This window comes from Rhinopithecus bieti, unplaced genomic scaffold (genome assembly GCF_001698545.2).
Source record: "Rhinopithecus bieti isolate Rb0 unplaced genomic scaffold, ASM169854v2 scaffold_33652, whole genome shotgun sequence".
In the NCBI taxonomy this organism is placed as follows: Eukaryota; Metazoa; Chordata; class Mammalia; order Primates; family Cercopithecidae; genus Rhinopithecus; species Rhinopithecus bieti.
In genome coordinates this window covers 2,791,328-2,807,711 of record NW_016814761.1, presented here as the reverse complement: position 1 = coordinate 2,807,711, position 16,384 = coordinate 2,791,328, and the positions used below count along the sequence as shown (strand labels likewise).

Below are 16,384 nucleotides of genomic sequence, written 5' to 3'. Positions count from 1 at the left end.
GAAGAAAGGAAGGAAAGAATGAAAAGAAAAGTAGTATAAAGAGAACAGGGTGGGATCATTTTTTCTCCACAGAAACAGAAAAATAATACTTTCCACATCGAAGGCTCCTGCAATGTCCCCAGGGAGTTTCCTACTCCTCCAGCTATTTATTCCCATCCCTACAATAATGCTGAGAGGTAGATGTTAAACTGAGGTTCAGAGAGACCAAGGGCCTTGCCCCAGATCACCAGCAGCAAGTGGTGAAGTGGAACCGAAACTCAGATCTGCTCGATGCCCATGGCAAAGACAGCCCATCACAGATGGTCAAAAACCTCCCCGCAGGCACCTCAGAGCCTGCAGCACCCACCCCCTGACTCTAAGCCGCTATTTGGTGCTCAGAGCCCCAGCTTTGCACACAGAAGCATCTTTTAAGCAGGTAGAGGAGGCCTGTCCTTCCTCCTTGCCACCACACTGCACCACTGTGACGACTTCTGCCATGCCCCCAAGGAACAGAATGTAGTACAGCAAGCCTGGGCAGAGAGTCAGAAAGACCTGGCTTGGGATCCCAGCTCCATCCCAGCTCTGGGATTCAGGGCCAGTGGCTCCATCTCCTTGGGTCACAGTTTTCTCTTCTGTAATAGTTAGCAGAACAATACAGCACCCACCTCACAGAGTTGCTGAGGGGATTAAATGACATTGATGTAATCTGTGTCTTTGGTATTATGTTAACGCTAGTTGGCCGGGAGCGGTGGCGCACGCCTGTAATCCCAACACTTTGGGAGGCCAAGGCGGGCAGATCACCTGAGGTCAGGAGTTCGAGACCAGCCGGGTCAACATGATGAAACCCCGTCTCTACTAAAAATACAAAATTAGCCAGGTGTGGTGACGCACACCCATAATCCCAGCTACTCAGGAGGCTGAGGCAGGAGAATCACTTGAACCCATGAGGCAGGGGTTGCAGTGAGCTGAGATCACGCCTCTGCACTCTAGCCTGGGCAAAAACAGCAAAACTCCAACTGAAAAAAAAAAAAAAAAAAAAAAAAGCTAGCTCTTGGCCTTAGTGTTCCCATCAGCACAATCATTATGCATTCAACTCTGTGCCAACTCCTTGAGCCCAGGGATTTCTGACGTGGACAACTACAACCCTGAGAGGTGCTGTGTGGAAGGATTTGGGAGCCCAGCAACCTGGGATCATCATCCAGAGTCTGCCACTTGCTCTGTGAAGTTATGCAAAGCCTCTCAAATTCTCTGCTGCTATGAAACCAAGCCAGTGGAGCTGTGAATGGGATGAGTAAAAAATTTTGCCTGATAAATGTTGCTTTGTAAAAATCTGTACGTAGTGTATAGAATATTAGTCTTTCTGCTTTCACTTTTCCACAATACTTGATATATTTTATCTTTTAAAAAGACCTAAAGATTAGCCGAGCGTGGTGGTACACGACTGTAGTTTCAGCTACTTGTGAGACTGAGGTGAGAGGATTGCTTGAGGCCAAGAACTCAAGGCTGCAGTGAGCTAGGATCACAGCTGTGAATAGCCACTGAACTTCAGCCTGGGTGACAGTGAGACCCCTGTCTCAAACAAACAAACAAAACTAAAGAAAACCTGGCAATAACTTTAACATTTGTTCATTCTGGGTGATGGATCCACTGATGTTTGTTAGAATATGATCTGTACTAAAATTTAAAATTTTATTTTAAGATTGGGCCAGGGTTGTGGTGCCACCTTGTGGCCATACTGTTATGATCTTGAACTTGAGACTTTTTCTTTTTTAGTGACAAGAGTCTCGCTCTGTGGCCCAGGCTAGTAGAGGCAGTGATGCTATCATAGCTCACTGTAACCTCAAACTCCTGTGTTCAAACTACCTTCCCACCTCAGCCTCCTAAGTAGGTAGGATTAGAGGTGTGCGCTACCACACCCAGCTAAATTTTTTAAGTTTTTTGTAGAGACAAGGTCTTGCTATATTGCCCAGGCTGGTCTCAAACTCCTGACCTCAAGTGATCCTCCTGCCTCAGCCTCTCAAAGCACTAGAGTTACAGGCATGAGTCCTATACCTGGCTGAGACCTTTATAGACACTTTGTGTGTGTGCTCCTATAACTGTCATTTGGGTCATGAAATAATGAAGTCCTAGACCTCTTAACATTTCAGGGTAAAGAGGGCTTTCAAGAATACTCAGCTTTTCCTTGATTACTTCTAGCCAAGAGAGCTTCTTCCCCACAGGAGATAGCAGGTGCCACTACGGAACAGCTAAGTTTTAGGGAGTTGTCTGCCCCAGACCTCCATGCCTGTCCATACATGAGGACTGGGGCAAGCTCCTCATGACAGAGATGGAGAAATCAAGGCCCCAGGGAGATCGCCAGCTGGCCCAAAGCTGCTCTGTGCCAGAAGGCACTGGACAACTGAGTAAACTCCCTGAAGGCAGGGATCTGTCTGTCTGGTTCATGCTGGAGCTCTGGCACATATTAGGCTCTCAATAAATATCTGTTCAATGAATGACTAAATGAACAAAACTATCAGTGCAACACCCTGCAGCTTGGGCCAGTCATTCATTCTCAATCATAATAACAGCTGACATCCATTGAGGTCTTACTAAAGCCAGGCATGTCCCGAACTCTACATGTGCACTGACTCACGTAACGCTCACTGCGACCCTAAGAGTGAGGTAGGTGTGACCATTATTCTCCATTTTGCACATAGGAAAAGTGAGCCTCGGAGATCTTATGTGACTTGCTCAAGACTATAGTTAGGAAGTGGTCCAGCTAAGATATATGAACCCAAGCAGACTCAGTCTCCTCAGAGGCTTGGAGCAGAGGAAGAAAACCAGTTGAGAGCTGGCTCCATACAGGCAAACAAAGTGGAAAGCGAGGGGCCTGCGTTGCTATCTGCGCTGCTATCAGTGTTAATCCCTTGTGAAGACTTTAAGTCCCAGGCCGGGCACGATGGCTCACTCTTGTAATCCCAGCACTTTGGGAGGCCGAGGCGGGCAGATCACGAGGTCAAGAGATCGAGACCATCGTGAAACCCCGTCTCTACTAAAAATACAAAAATTAGCTGGGCATGGTGGCGCGCGCTTGTAGTCCCAGCTACTCGTGAGGCTGAGGCAGGAGAATCACTTGAACCCGCAAGGCAGAGGTTGCAGTGAACCGAGATCGAGCTACTGCCCTCCAGCCTGGCAACACAGCCAGACTCCGTCTCAAAAGAAAAAAAAGACTTTAAGTCCCTCCTCACTGGGGGATGCAGTATGCAATTCCTTCCATCCCCGCAAGGTGGCGCACCAAGGGATGCTTCTCAATTGACTTCTCTCAAGCCTGGCTACTCCCTCTCGCTGGGCTCCCACATCCAATCAGCAGCGCTTCTCCTCAATCAGGCTGCCTCTCCAACTCCACCGCCTGACATAACTGGCCCCATCCTCTCCCGCCTACACCCTTGCAGTCACCCCTGATGGCCGCAGCATCTCCCTCCTCCAACCTAGCTTAGTCTCCTGAAACCCAGCTTTGCACAGACACCTCTAGGGCACCTCAGTACAAAGGGAATGAAGTCTGAACTCTGACTGACATTCCAGGCTGCAGCAGCCAGGCCAACCCACCTTCCTGCTTTATTGCTTTATTTCCAACAGACTCTTATAAGCTTCTTTTTTCTTCCTTCCTTTCCTTTCTTCCTGTTCCCCTCTCTCTTCCTTTCCTCTTTTTTTTTTTTTTTTTTTTTTTTTTTTTAAGACAGGTTCTCACTCTATCGCCCAGACTGGAGTGCAGTGACATGAACATGACTCACTGCGGCCTCGACCTCCAGGGATCAAAGAATCCTCCCGCCTCAACCTCCCATGTAGCTGGGATTACAGACGTGTGCCACCACACCTAATTGTTTGATGTTTTATAGAGACAGGGAATCACTTTTTATTGCTCAGGCAATCCTCCTACCTCAGCCTCCCAAAGTGCTAGGATAATAGGCGTGAGCCACTGTGCCCAGCCCTTATTTTTTATTTATTTATTTTTTTTGAGATGGAGTCTGGCTCTGTCGCCCAAGCTGGAGTGCAGTGGCCAGATCTCAGCTCACTGCAAGCTCCGCCTCCCGGGTTCACGCCATTCTCCTGCCTCAGCCTCCCGAGTAGCTGGGACTACAGGCTTCCGCCACCTCGCCCGGCTAGTTTTTTGTACTTTTAGTAGAGACGGGGTTTCACCGTGTTAGCCAGGATGGTCTCGATCTCCTGACCTCGTGATCCGCCCGCCTCGGCCTCCCAAAGTGCTGGGATTACAGGCTTGAGCCACCGCGCCTGGCCAGCCCTTATTTCTTTATCTATGAATGCATACCCAGCTTTGATCCAGACACAGGATGGAGGCAGGTCCTGCCCAAGACTGTGCTGCCATTAAGTGTCCAGATGTGATGTGAGGTCAGGAGTCAAGGGAACTGCGAGCTTGCGTGAGTCACCTGTGCTTCCAGAGCCCATGTCCCACTCTGTAAAACCATGGTGAAATGTCCTACTATGGACTTGCTGAATGATCAAATGAGTGGTGGCGTGCCCATACTTGGTGTGGGCCATGAGCCGATGCCTGGGTTCCAGTCCTGCTGATGACATTTCTTCACTGCATGACCCTGGGAAAATGACTACTAGCGCCTCCTCTTTATATGCCTCATCTATAAAATGAGGACAACATCCGCATCACTGGGCGTTGGTGCGGACTGGGCAAGGACCCAGCACAGGGCCCAGCCTTATATATTAATTTGTAACCAATACTTTTGACCATTTCCCCTTCTCCCAGGGGGCCAGGCAGGCCAGTCCCAGGCAAGGGCTGATCCTGAGCCATTGTGTGGGTGACAAGACATGGCATGAAGCAAGCCCAGGAGACGAGGGGCCAAAATCCATGAAGCCCCGTTCTGGAGGCCCACCCAAGGTGTATGCGAGGCCAGAAACCGGCACCAAAGAGGTGAAAGCTGGGGAGACAGAGGATCAGGAGCCAGGGGTGCACACGGCAAGCCAGGGAGAGGGCCACAAGGATGCAGAGACAGCAGTGACACTTGGGGGCCAGGCAGGTCTGCTCAGCACCCCACTGCCTGGGTCCAGGCCCTGCTACCCCTGAGCTTCACTGCCGGCACTTCTGGAGAACCTGGGTCGGCAGAGCCAGTCAGTGAGGAGGAGAACACAGGCGTTGAAGGAATTTATTCATGAGAAGACTGAGGGTCCGTCAGGGAGATTGTCCAATGGCGACAAGCTCCAGAAGCCCGCGTCACAACAGCCGGGAGGGCCGGGCCACCCCAGGCCGGAGGCGGTGGGCTGGCAGCCACCCTGGGTACTGAAGAGCAGACGCAGGCAGTGCTGGGCACAGAGGGGCTCTCTTCATGGCCTGCCTGCCCTGGCCTCCCCCCAGGTCCCCACCTATCGGTTAAAGTGCAGCTGGGAGGGAGGAGGCAGGCAGAACTGGGGAGCTAGAGAGAGCCCAAGTGAACCCTGGCTGTCCACGCGAGTCCCATGTCCTCCTTGTCCTGGAGTTCCCCGAGGTTTAGTGAGCCCATCCCACCTAGGGCCTCTGGAACCTTGGGGCAAGGGAGGTAACCCCTCCCTCCCACACCCATCCATATTTAGAAAGAGCATCCCTGGGAGAGGGCGGCCGGCTCTGGCAGCCTTTTGGGGGGCCTAGAACTTGGGGAACAGTGGGGGGCACTAACATTTCTAACAGGGAGAGGAGGGGGATGCTTATCTTCAGGGGTGGTCTTGGCGGGTCATCCCCCTCCCTCTGGCCTTGGAAGACTCTTCCCTTTCCTCCTTTCCCTCCTCCTCTTCCCCCACCAGGCAAGCCAAGGAAGCCAGAGAAAGGCCCGGAGAGCCTGGCTCCCAGCTCCTGCGTCATGAGTCAGCAGGGTCCTGCCCAGGCCTGACTCCCAAACCCCTCTGCTGAGGGAGGGCCACTTCAGTGCCACCGGGGCGGCGCTTCCCTGGAGATGGGAAGTGGGGTGAGGGGCCTGGGGGAACCTGTGGGGCCGGAGCCTCCTGTTTCTGCCAGTGGTCTTTCTAGCCCAGCCCCTCCCTCCAGCCTGAGGCTGGCGAGATGCTCACCCTAAGCCCGGAACCTCAGCAGTACCATCTGCACCCCCAGGGACCTTAGCCTGGTTCATGCCATCTTGGATGGCCTCCCCCAGCACTCAGCGGCTCAGCCAACTTCCTCCCCCTCCCACAGGCACATCTCTAGAAGCCAGACAGGAAGAGACCACCCCCCCTCCAAAATAAAGAACCCTGAAGACCTCTGCTTCCTCCCCCCACTCTTGAATATATTAAATTGTGCAGCTTGGCTCCAACCCCTCCCCTTCAGATCTCCATGGCAACCGGGCAGCATTCCAAGTCCGAGTCTGTATCCAAGTCCATCCAGTGCCAAAGAGGGGCTTCAGCCTCTCCCCTGACTCTTCCCCAGAGAGTGAGACCCAGCATTCCACAGGGGGATGAGAGGGGAGGAAGAGTCGGGGGGCCTCAGTCCTCAGCCCCCTCTTCCTCCGTGTGGGGGGCCCCTGGGGGGTCCTCGGGCTCAGGGGTCTGCCCGCCAGGGTGGGGTGGGGATGGGGTGAGGGTGGGTGCCGGGCTGGGATCCCGGCCCGTCCTCGCCCTGCACGTAGACGCTCAGCCCCTCGTGACTAGGCTCCTTGCCGCAGGCCTGGCAGCTACAGTGCAGGATCTTCTCCACCAGCTTGTCCACCCTGGGCACCTCCTCGTGGCCCGGGCACTCCAGCGTCACCTGCAGAGGGCAAGAGAGAAGAGGTGGCATGTTTCCAAAGGCCTGGGGCAGGCGAGGAAGCCCCCAGGGTAATAGTTCCTCATGGGACCAAGAATCCCAGAGCCCACCTGTGATGCCCAGTTAGCTCCAGGGTCCCATGGGGAGGGGGAAATTGAACCCCTGCACAAGCCACCAGAGCCGTCTCCTCACATCCAGTCCTGCCACCTTCCCACCCATTCCCCACCGGCAGCCACAGGGAAATCCAACGTGGCCTGCCCCTGCTAAAATCCAGCCCCCCACCGCCCGGATCCCCCTGCACTTGGAGACAAACCCTGACCCCTCACTAAGGCCACCCAAGACCTTCCGGTGCCGCCGGCTGGCTGGCCTCCCTACCCCTGACCCTGCACCACTCTTACCAATCCTGTGCTTGGGCTCTGCCTCAGGGACTGCACATGCTGTTCCCATTGCCTGGAAGGTTCCCCAACCCCCCAACTACCACTTGCCCCAAACTGTGCCTTTGGGTCTGAGCTCAGACTGCGCTTCCTCAAAAGAACCTCACCCCAAAGCCCAGCCCGGCTGAGGCTCGCCCTGCAGGAACCCCATCTACCTCTTACTCTGCCCCTATCGTCACCCGTCTAAGTACCTTCTTTCCTTCTCCCTCCCTTCCTCCCTTCCACAGAGCGCCTACCCTGTGCCAGCTCTGGGGACACAAAGACACATTTCCCTCAAGGAAATCAGAGTCTAGTTGGGGGAAGAGACCTGTCAAAATCACCCGGCTGCAGGTGGAAGACTGCAGGTGTGAAAGGCGCTTGAAGCGGGGGCACACTGTGCTCTGAGAGCCAACGGTGGGGCCCCAGTCGGGGGCCTGGAAAGGGGCCCTGAGGAAACGCTGCTTGGGCCAAGGGCAGAAGAATGAATAGAAGTGAACTGGAGAAGGGGGACAGAGAAGGTGTTCCAAGCAGGGAAAAGAACAGGTGCAAGGGCCCTGGGGTAGGAGCGAACGGAGCAGGTGCAAGGAACTGAAAGCAGGCGGCTGTGTTAAGCATCAAGCTAGTAAGGAGGGCGGGAAGCAGGAGGAGGCTGGAAAGGCCACTGAACCAGGCCATGCCAGGTTTTCGGGACAGGGCAAAGATTCTGGTCTCATCCTAAACAACAGGAAGCCCTGAAGGGACTTCAACCCATGAGAGGCATCAGAATGGAATTTCGGGAACATCCCTGTCCTGTACAAGTTGGTATCAGACCTTCTGAACCATCCTGTGGGGAGGCACGTCTGTATCCCCAGCACAAGCCCTTCACCCTGCACACAGTGGGGCCTTGCTAAGCCCCTGTGGTCATCTGCTGGAATACAGGAGCCTGGGGAGAAAGGCCAAGGCCAGGGCAGGCTTCAGGCTGAGACTGGGTAGGGCAGGCAGGCAGTACTCACAATCTCCCACATCGACTGGGCTGGCATGCAGGAGTCACAGTGAACCAGGGACTCTGTGGACTGCGGGAAGGTGTTGGGGACGCTGTAGCTGAAGCACTGTCCTAGGCACGCCCTGTGGGAGGAGAGGTCACATGCCCGTGTCAATGTCGGGGAGGCAGGGACGGGCAGCCCTGGTCCTCTTCCTCCCTCTTGGGCCCCTGTCCACATCCCCCCACCCACCCCTTGGGTCCCACCTGTTCTGGATGGACTTGGCCTCACAGCCGCTGTGACCCACAATCTGGGTGATGTTCTTGGCTTCGCACCAGGCACTCTTATCCGGGAACAGTGCCAGCTTGTTGATGGGCGGTGGGGCAGCCAGTAGCATGGCAGGGAGGACAGCCCCCATCAGGACCCGAAGCATCATGCCCGTGGCCTCCAGAGCCCTAGAACAGAGCACAGGTGCCAGGTGAGGCACAGCAAGGTGCAGGGGACCGGGCAGTGGTGTTACAACATGGACTCTGGCATCTGACTCCTTGGCGAGATCCCAGCTCTCCCATTTACTAATCAAGTGCAAGTTTGGACAAGTTATTTCTCCCCTCTGAATCTCACAATTGGAGCTGGGAGTGGTACTTACATCAGATGGATATCTGTAAAGTCAGATGAGATATTCAATGGGCCTAGCAGATAATACACATTCCATATGTGTTGGTTTTACTTGAGCAAGTTACTTTTTATCTCGGTGCCTCAGTTTCTTCATCTAAAAAGGGGAGATGGTACCACTGCCTGGCGCAGGATTGCAGTTATGAAGTGTTCAAGCACATGTCAAGTGTTGAAAAATTACTACCCCTTTCTCCCTTTGCAGCTGTGGGCCATCCAGGAAAACACACAAAAAGTTGTCCACGCAGCCCTCGAGGGGCTGGCCACACACCATGTCTCCCGGAAAGCCACTGCAACCGCTGTCAGATGCTGATGTTTGAAAAGGTAGCCTTAACTTTCATGTTGCCGTGATTTCTTTTTGGTTTTGTTTTTTGAGAAAAATATGTGCAGTGGCATGATCATGGCTCACTGAAGCCTCGACTTCCCTGGGCTCAGGTGATCCTCCCACTTGAGCCTCCCAAGTTGCTGGGACTACAGGCATCTGCCACCACGCCCAGCTAATTTTTGTAAAGACCAGGTTTCGCCATGTTGCCCAAGCTAGTGTCAAACTCCTGGGACTCAAGCCATCTTCCTGCCTCAGCCTTCCAAAGTGCTGGGATTACAGGCGTGAGGCACCGCACCTGGCCTGCAGTGAATTCCTGGGCCACCTTGGCTGGCCAGACCTCAGGCAAAAAAAAACTGACACTGAACCAGACAGTATTGCTTTCTAAGATGCCTCACCAGAAACTTGAATCCACGAGGGCTCTACACAGATCACTGCCCCCAGCCCCACTTCAACACGAGTCAAGCAGGAGCCAATCAAAGCTAAGCACTTAACCATTTGCAATTCCCCTGCTATAGGATGGAGCGAGATACTAAAACAATACCAGGATCTGCCAAAAGGTGGCGCTGCAGGGCAGTCTGTGTCAAAGGATTCCACTTGCAGGCGACGCGCCCCAGTGAGTTTCACCCATGCCCCTCAATGCAAAAAGCACGGGGAGGGAGGCTTCAAAAGATTCAGAGATGAGAGCGGTGCCTTCTTCAAGGAGGTCCCCAAACCCTCGGAGGAGAGCACAGCAGAGAAAGGGCATGGGGTTCACATGTGCTGGGTGACCGGGACACTCAGGCCTGTTTCCCCGCCATCTGTAAAATGAGTGCAGTGACCCAGGCCAGTGGTTCCCAAACCTGACAAATGATCAGAATTCCCTAGGGACTTGTGGAGTAAAAGTTCTAGGGTGGGTAGGAGTCTGCGTTTTGATCAGGCTTCCTAGGCAGCTCTGCCCTCAGTTAGGGATTCTTTATCTTGGGACAGTCCCTAGAGGGGCCTGGGTGAGGCTAAAACAGGAGGAAGAGGGGACAGGTCCTGGTCCCTGTGGCCCCACAGAAGCCCAGCACGAGAAGTCAGGTGGCTTGGGACTGGGCATCCCATTTAGGACAATCCTACCATGGGCCGTGGAGATGGCAGAGACAGGTACTTTTTTAAAAATTTTATTTACTTTTTTTTTTTTTGAGACGGAGTCTTGCTCTGTTGCCCAAGCTGGAGTGCAGTGGCATGATCTTGGCTCACTGCAAGCTCCACCTCCCGAGTTCATGCCATTCTCCTGCCTCAGCCTCCCGTGTAGCTGGGACTACTGGTGCCCGCCACCATGCCTGGCTAATTTTTTGTATTTTTAGCAGAGACGGGGTTTCACTGTGTTAGCCAGGATGGTCTTAATCTCTTGACCTCATGATCTGCCCGCCTTGGCCTCCCAAAGTGCTGGGATTACAGGCATGAGCCACCGCGCCTGGCCTTACTTATCTATTTTTTTGAGACGGTGTCTCACTCTGTCGCCCAGGCTGAAGTGTCGTGACATGATCTCGGCTCACTGCAACCTCCGCCTCCCAGGTTCAAGTGATTCTCCTGCCTCAGCCTCCTGAGTAGCTGGAATTACAGGCACTCGCTACCACACCTGGCTAATTTTTGTATTTTTAGTAGAGATGGGGTTTCACCATGTTGGCCAGGCTGGACTCAAACTCCTGACCTCAAGTGATCTGCCCACTTTGGCCTCCTAAAGTGCTGGGAGTACAGGTGTGAGCCACTGTGCTGAGCCCAGAGCCAAGTACTTTATCAAGTGTCTGGGGAGTAGAGGTCTCAAGGTTGGCTGGCCACGCGGGGCTCCTGCAGGGCTGTGACCCCCTCCAGGTACTCTGCTCCCCATCCAGCAAGTTCCCCCAGCTCCTGCCCGTCTCCTACAGGTCTCCATCTCAGAGTACCCCAATGCCAGGATAAGCCCCACTCCCAGCCCACTGGGGAGGAAGGGCAGCTGGAAGTGAGGTCGGACAGGCTGCCCCTGCCGCCTCCCAAATGAGTTCCTGTCACGATCCAGGCCCTCACCCATGCATTTCCGGTCTCACTGACAAAGCCCATGTTTCCAGTACAACCACATCCTAACAAAACAGAATGGATTCCCCCCTAACTGGCAACCCAATGAATTTTTCAACAAGCCTGGCATGCAGGAGGCTTCCTCACTCCTGAGTCAGGGTCTGCCCACAGCACACCTGAAGGGTCCTGGAGGTCCATTTAAGGCCAGGGCTCCCTGGACTGGACTGGCCCCCTAGACCCTTGGAGAGGCCCAGGGACCCTCGTCCTCCTATATCTGACCCCATCTTGCTTCCTCAGAAACAACAGGTCACAGGGTGCCAGGGAGGTGACGGGGGCAGGAAGTGATGTGGATTTGGAATTGAGACTGGGGTTGTAATGAAAGTAGCCTGGGCCAGGCATGGTGGCTCACCCCTGTAATTACAGCACTTTCGGAGGCCAAAACGGGAGGATCGCTTGAGCTCAGGAGTTCAAGACTAGCCTGGGAAGCAAGGTGAGACTTGGTCTCTAAATAAAATAAAATATTTTTTTATCATCACATTGTGATATCACATTTTTTATTATCACATTATGCGTTGTGATGTGCACACCTGTAGTCCAGCTATGCGGGAGGCTGAGGCGGGAGGATGATGGCTTGAGACCAGAAGCTTGAGGCTGCAGTGAGCCATGATCGCATCCCTCCCTGCACTCCAGACTGGGTGACAGGGCAAGAACCTGTCGAAAAGGAAAGGGAAAAAAAAGACAGGAAAGAAAACAGGAAGGAACGGAGGGAGAGAGGGAGGGAGGGAGCAAGAGACAGAGGGAGGGAGGCTGGGGTGAGCACTTGGAGTGGGAATTAGGAGAGGTCACAACTGAGGCTGTGGGTCAGGACCAGGCTGAAGCTGAGTGCTGAGACTAGGGTTGAGGCTAATGGAGGCTTAATGGGAGATGGGGTAATGGTGACTTTTTGGAAGAGGTTGCAAGCCCAGAGATCAGGAACTGGTTATCAGGGTCAGGCTGGGGCAGAGGTTAGGAGAAATGAGACGAACTGAGGCAGAAGGCCCCCTCCTTACCTTCTACCCTTTCCAGTGCACAGCTGAGGTCATCACAGGGCCAGCTGTGCCCACAGAGGGGTGCTATAACCCAACCCACCAGGCCCTGGCAGGCTCTCCACAGGGTGCTGGGGCCTCAGCTCCCTGGGCCAGCAGCGTGGAGCTCCAGCATTCTCCCTGGGCTCCCCCTGGAAGCGTGGAGCCTGCAGTCCCCAGGGTTTGAACTGCAGCCTCTCCCCTTAGGAGCTGTATGACTTCCAGAAATAAGTTCACTCCTCTGAATCCGCCTTTCTCAACCCTAATATGGGCAGCACTGCGCCCTCCCTGGAAAAGAACTGGGAGGAGTAAATGAAGGTACCCAGCACCTAGGAGGCACCCACTAAGGTCAGCTCTCTTCCCCTCAGGGGATCATGGGAAAGGCTAGGCCAGCATCAGAGCCAAGGCTGGGCTGGAACAGGAGGCAGCGAGGATGCCAGGTGAGGTCTCTCCCACACATGGCTGTCCTTCAGACACACCTACCTCCGCCCGCCCTCCTGCCCAGCCCTGAAGAGCCCAGGCTGCCCCCACCGGGGCTTTCCAGGAGAGGTGGGGTGGGCTCTTGGCTAGCAGGTTTTCTTTTTTGTTGGTTTATGCTTTTTTTGTTTCTTCAAGCAGCAACTCATCCTTTTTTTTTTTAAGCAGCAATCATACTTTCCTTCCTGGGCCTTGAGAGCCTCACCCAGATTCTCAACCCTTCCTCCCACCCTGAAGGTCACACAGCAAGTCATGGGACTCCCCAAAAGCGAGGGCGGGAAGGAAAGTTGGATATCTCCCAGGCCAAGTCTCTCCCTCCTCTGCAAGGGGCTGTCCCAAGGTCCCCAGCAAGTCAGGCAAAGCAATGCCCTGCCCTGGGCCGTTCAGGTCCCTGCAGTTCCACACTCACTCACTCACTTCTAGGAGGGCAGGGGTCACTTTTAGGAGGGTGGGGAGAAAGGCAAGGGTAAGGGCGGGGAGCTGGGGGCCCAGACGCTATGCCCACTCAGACAGTCCCCTGAGGGGAGGTCCAGGGATGTGGGTAAACAGGAGGCAGTTGTTTTGAGTTGGTGCAGTCAGAGATGGCTCTCAGGAGGGAAGCAGAGGTTCTGAATTTTGAACTAAATATAAGAGTGCAATTACAGTCATGCATCACTTAGCCATGGGGATGCACTCTGAGAAATGTGCCATTAGGTGATTTTGTTGCTCTGTGAACATCATAGAGTGAACTCAAACCTGAATAGTCTAGTTTATTACATACCTAGGCTATATCAGGTATTCAGCACTTTGGGAGGCCAAGATGGGAGAATTGCTTGGCTCAGGAGTTCGAGACCAGCCTGGGCAACACAAGGCGATCCCATCTCTACAAAAATTTAAAACTTAGCCAGGCGTCATGGTGCATGCCTATGGTCCCAGCTACTTGGGAGGCTGAGGTGAGAGGATCACTCGGGCCTGGGAGGTTGAGGCTGCAGTGAACCAGGATTGTGCCACTACACAATCATGAAAGAAAGAAAAGGTGTAGTAAAAATACGGTATTATAATCCTATGGGAGGCCAGGCGCAGTAGCTCACGCCTGTAATCCCAACATTTTGGGAGGTTGAGGTGGGCAGATCACTTGAGGTCAGGAGTTTGAGACCAGCCTGGCCAACACGGTGAAACCCCATCTCTACTAAAAATACAAAAACTAGCCAAGTGTGGTGGCACATGCCTGTAGTCCCAGCTACTAAGGAGGCTGAGGCAGGAGAATCACTTGAACCCGGGAGGCAGAGCTTGCAGTAAGCCGAGATTGCACCACAGCACTCCAGCCTGTGGGACAGAGCGAGACTCCGTCTCAAAATAATAATAATAATAATAATTTTATGGCAGCACCATTATGTATGTGGTTCATCATTATGTGGTGTGTGACTGGATATTAATTTATTCCGTCCTACAATAACCGCCTGATCCTATTCTTTCCCCCATTTTTAGATGAAGAAACTGAGGCACAGAGAGGCTAAGAAATCTGCTTGGGCTTTCACTGTTAGTAAACAGGAGAACCGAAATTTGAACCCGGATGGTAGCAGGTTCAACCCCCGGCTACCCTTGCAGGTGAAAAGGTTCACCGAAGAGAAAGAAGCAAGAAAGGATGGAATCTGGAGTTAGGATGAGGCCTGGAGCTCCTGCCACTGCCCCAGCCAACTGTGCCTCTCATTCCTGTTAGCACCCTAGCATTCAGCCACGGCCTGGACTGAGAGCTTGGGGGCTCCATAAACCAGAGGTCAAATCCCATTGCTGACTCCCTAGCCAACTGTCTTGTGGCCATGGCTGCCCCTGGCTCTTGGAGCCCAGGTAAAGGTATGTGTGACACTATCCTTCCTCACGGGGGCGCTGTGAGGCTTTAAAGGAGGTGTCCTTAGCACAGGTGAGTGTCTTCTTCCCAACCCCACCCACCCACCACTCCCAAATCCAAGCCCTCCACTTCCTCAGTGGCCCCCTGCCAATGCCTGGTACATTCTGAGCTGCTGCCCACACAGAAACGAAATTCCCTGGGAGGTGACACCAGCAGACCCATTTTGGCACGGTGGAAGAAACTGAGGCACAGGTCAAGGAAGTGACCCACCCATAGCTCCCACTCCGAGGAAGAGAGCAGGGAACAAACACAGCAGCCCTGCCCTGGCTGCTTTCCCGGAAGCCCTCGTCCAGAGGGTCCCCCAGGAAGGCGAGCTTCGGGGTCAGGCCTGTGAAGCCTCTTTCCTGAAATGCCTGCCAAAACTGAGATGCCGGGGCCCGGCCCTCCTTGTGTGACCCCCCAGGTATGAGGCATGGCCTGGGCACCTGAATGTGCTCCCCACGGGACTCTGAAGCCCAGCCAGACCAGGAGCAACGGCCTCCCAGGCCCCAGGAAAGAGGCTTCCATTAACAGCACTGCTGCTGGGGCCCCCGAGCCCCACTGCCTGGATTCTAACACCTGGAGAGGCATCCTAAATGCACCCTAAATACACGGGAGCGGCCTAGATTTCAAGAAACACCAACCTCTTCCTGACTCCCGACCACCACGAAACCCTTTGTAGAGTGGATCGGCTTTGGTATAACAAGTGAACCATCCTCCCCAATTCCTCTTCTGGATTAAGTCTGAATATTCAGGGTCACTCAAGGCCAGATATACCAGGATTTTCAAGGTAGAGTGTATCCACTCACCCCAGACCCACACACACACAAAAGCAGGCATATCCCAAACCACCTGCACCCCCTAAGAACAAAGCACACACACACACACACACACATATATAAGCGTGCCTATATACGCACAAGAAAATGCACATCCACACAAGCACACGCACACACCCCCCCACACACACACACCCCACACACGCACACACACACCCCACACGCACACACACACCCCAGGCCTTTCCTGTTACCAGTTCCAGCAACCACTCGGTGCAGAGCCATGGAGGGCAGGGCTGATGAATCCTCAGTGGAAAGGCGGGGCTCTCCCTCCCCATCTTCACCTCCTGCTTGGGCTCTCCCTCCCCATCTTCACCTCCTGCTTCCAGAACCTCCTCTGGGAACCTTCCCACACTTGGCCCCAGCTGATGGGGATGGACGATTCTACCTGTGGGCTCAGCATTCAGGTGACACCGCAGTCCGCACACACAACGAGCACGCAGCGTTTGTGGCTGTCAAACCAGATGCTCCCCCTCCCCTGCCTCTCCCACCTTTCCTCTGCCCCCACACTCACTAAGGGCAGGGTCTGGCTCTCCTCCTCCATTCTCCATAGTTTACAGACTCGAGTTCAAATCGTAGCTCAGTCATTCTAGTCTGTCTCTTTTTATTTTTATGTTTCTGTTTGTAACAGGATCTCACTCTGTTGCCCAGGCTGGAGTGTGGTGGCACAATCATATTTCATGGCAGCCTCAAACTCTGGGGCTCAAGCCATCCTCCCACCTCAACCTCCTGAGTAGCTGGTACTACAGGCATACACCACCATGCCTAGCTAAATTTTTGGAGAGACGAGGTCTCCCTTTGTTGACCAGGCTGGTCTTGAACTCCCACTTCAGCCTCCCAAAGCACTGGGATCACTTGGTCCCATTTTAACCTTTCTGTACCTCAGTTTCCTCATCTGCAAAGTGGGGATAGTGCTAATATCCAGCTCACAGGACAGCTGTGAGAATTAAACTAAAGAATACATGGAAAACTCTGGAGAGATCACCCATCAGAGTTAATTCCTCAGTCCATGTCACTTTCAGTGCTACCTTGGGCCTCTTTTTTTTTTTTTTTTTTTTTTT

The 16,384-nt window shown here is 53.8% G+C and overlaps 1 protein-coding gene across 1 annotated transcript in view; it reads right to left on the bottom strand.

Moving 5' to 3' along the window:
* Window positions 1-5,118: 5,118 nt before the first annotated feature.
* Window positions 5,119-16,384, bottom strand: part of NBL1 (NBL1, DAN family BMP antagonist) — a 17,499-nt gene continuing 6,233 nt past the window's right edge. Inside the window, exons 2-4 of the mRNA XM_017851999.1 lie at window positions 8,333-8,521; window positions 8,100-8,211; window positions 5,119-6,697 (exon numbers count right to left, since the gene is read on the bottom strand). Coding sequence (XP_017707488.1) covers window positions 6,491-6,697; window positions 8,100-8,211; window positions 8,333-8,521 — 508 coding nt within the window. The 3' untranslated portion in view covers window positions 5,119-6,490. The remainder of the gene's footprint in view (window positions 6,698-8,099; window positions 8,212-8,332; window positions 8,522-16,384) is intronic.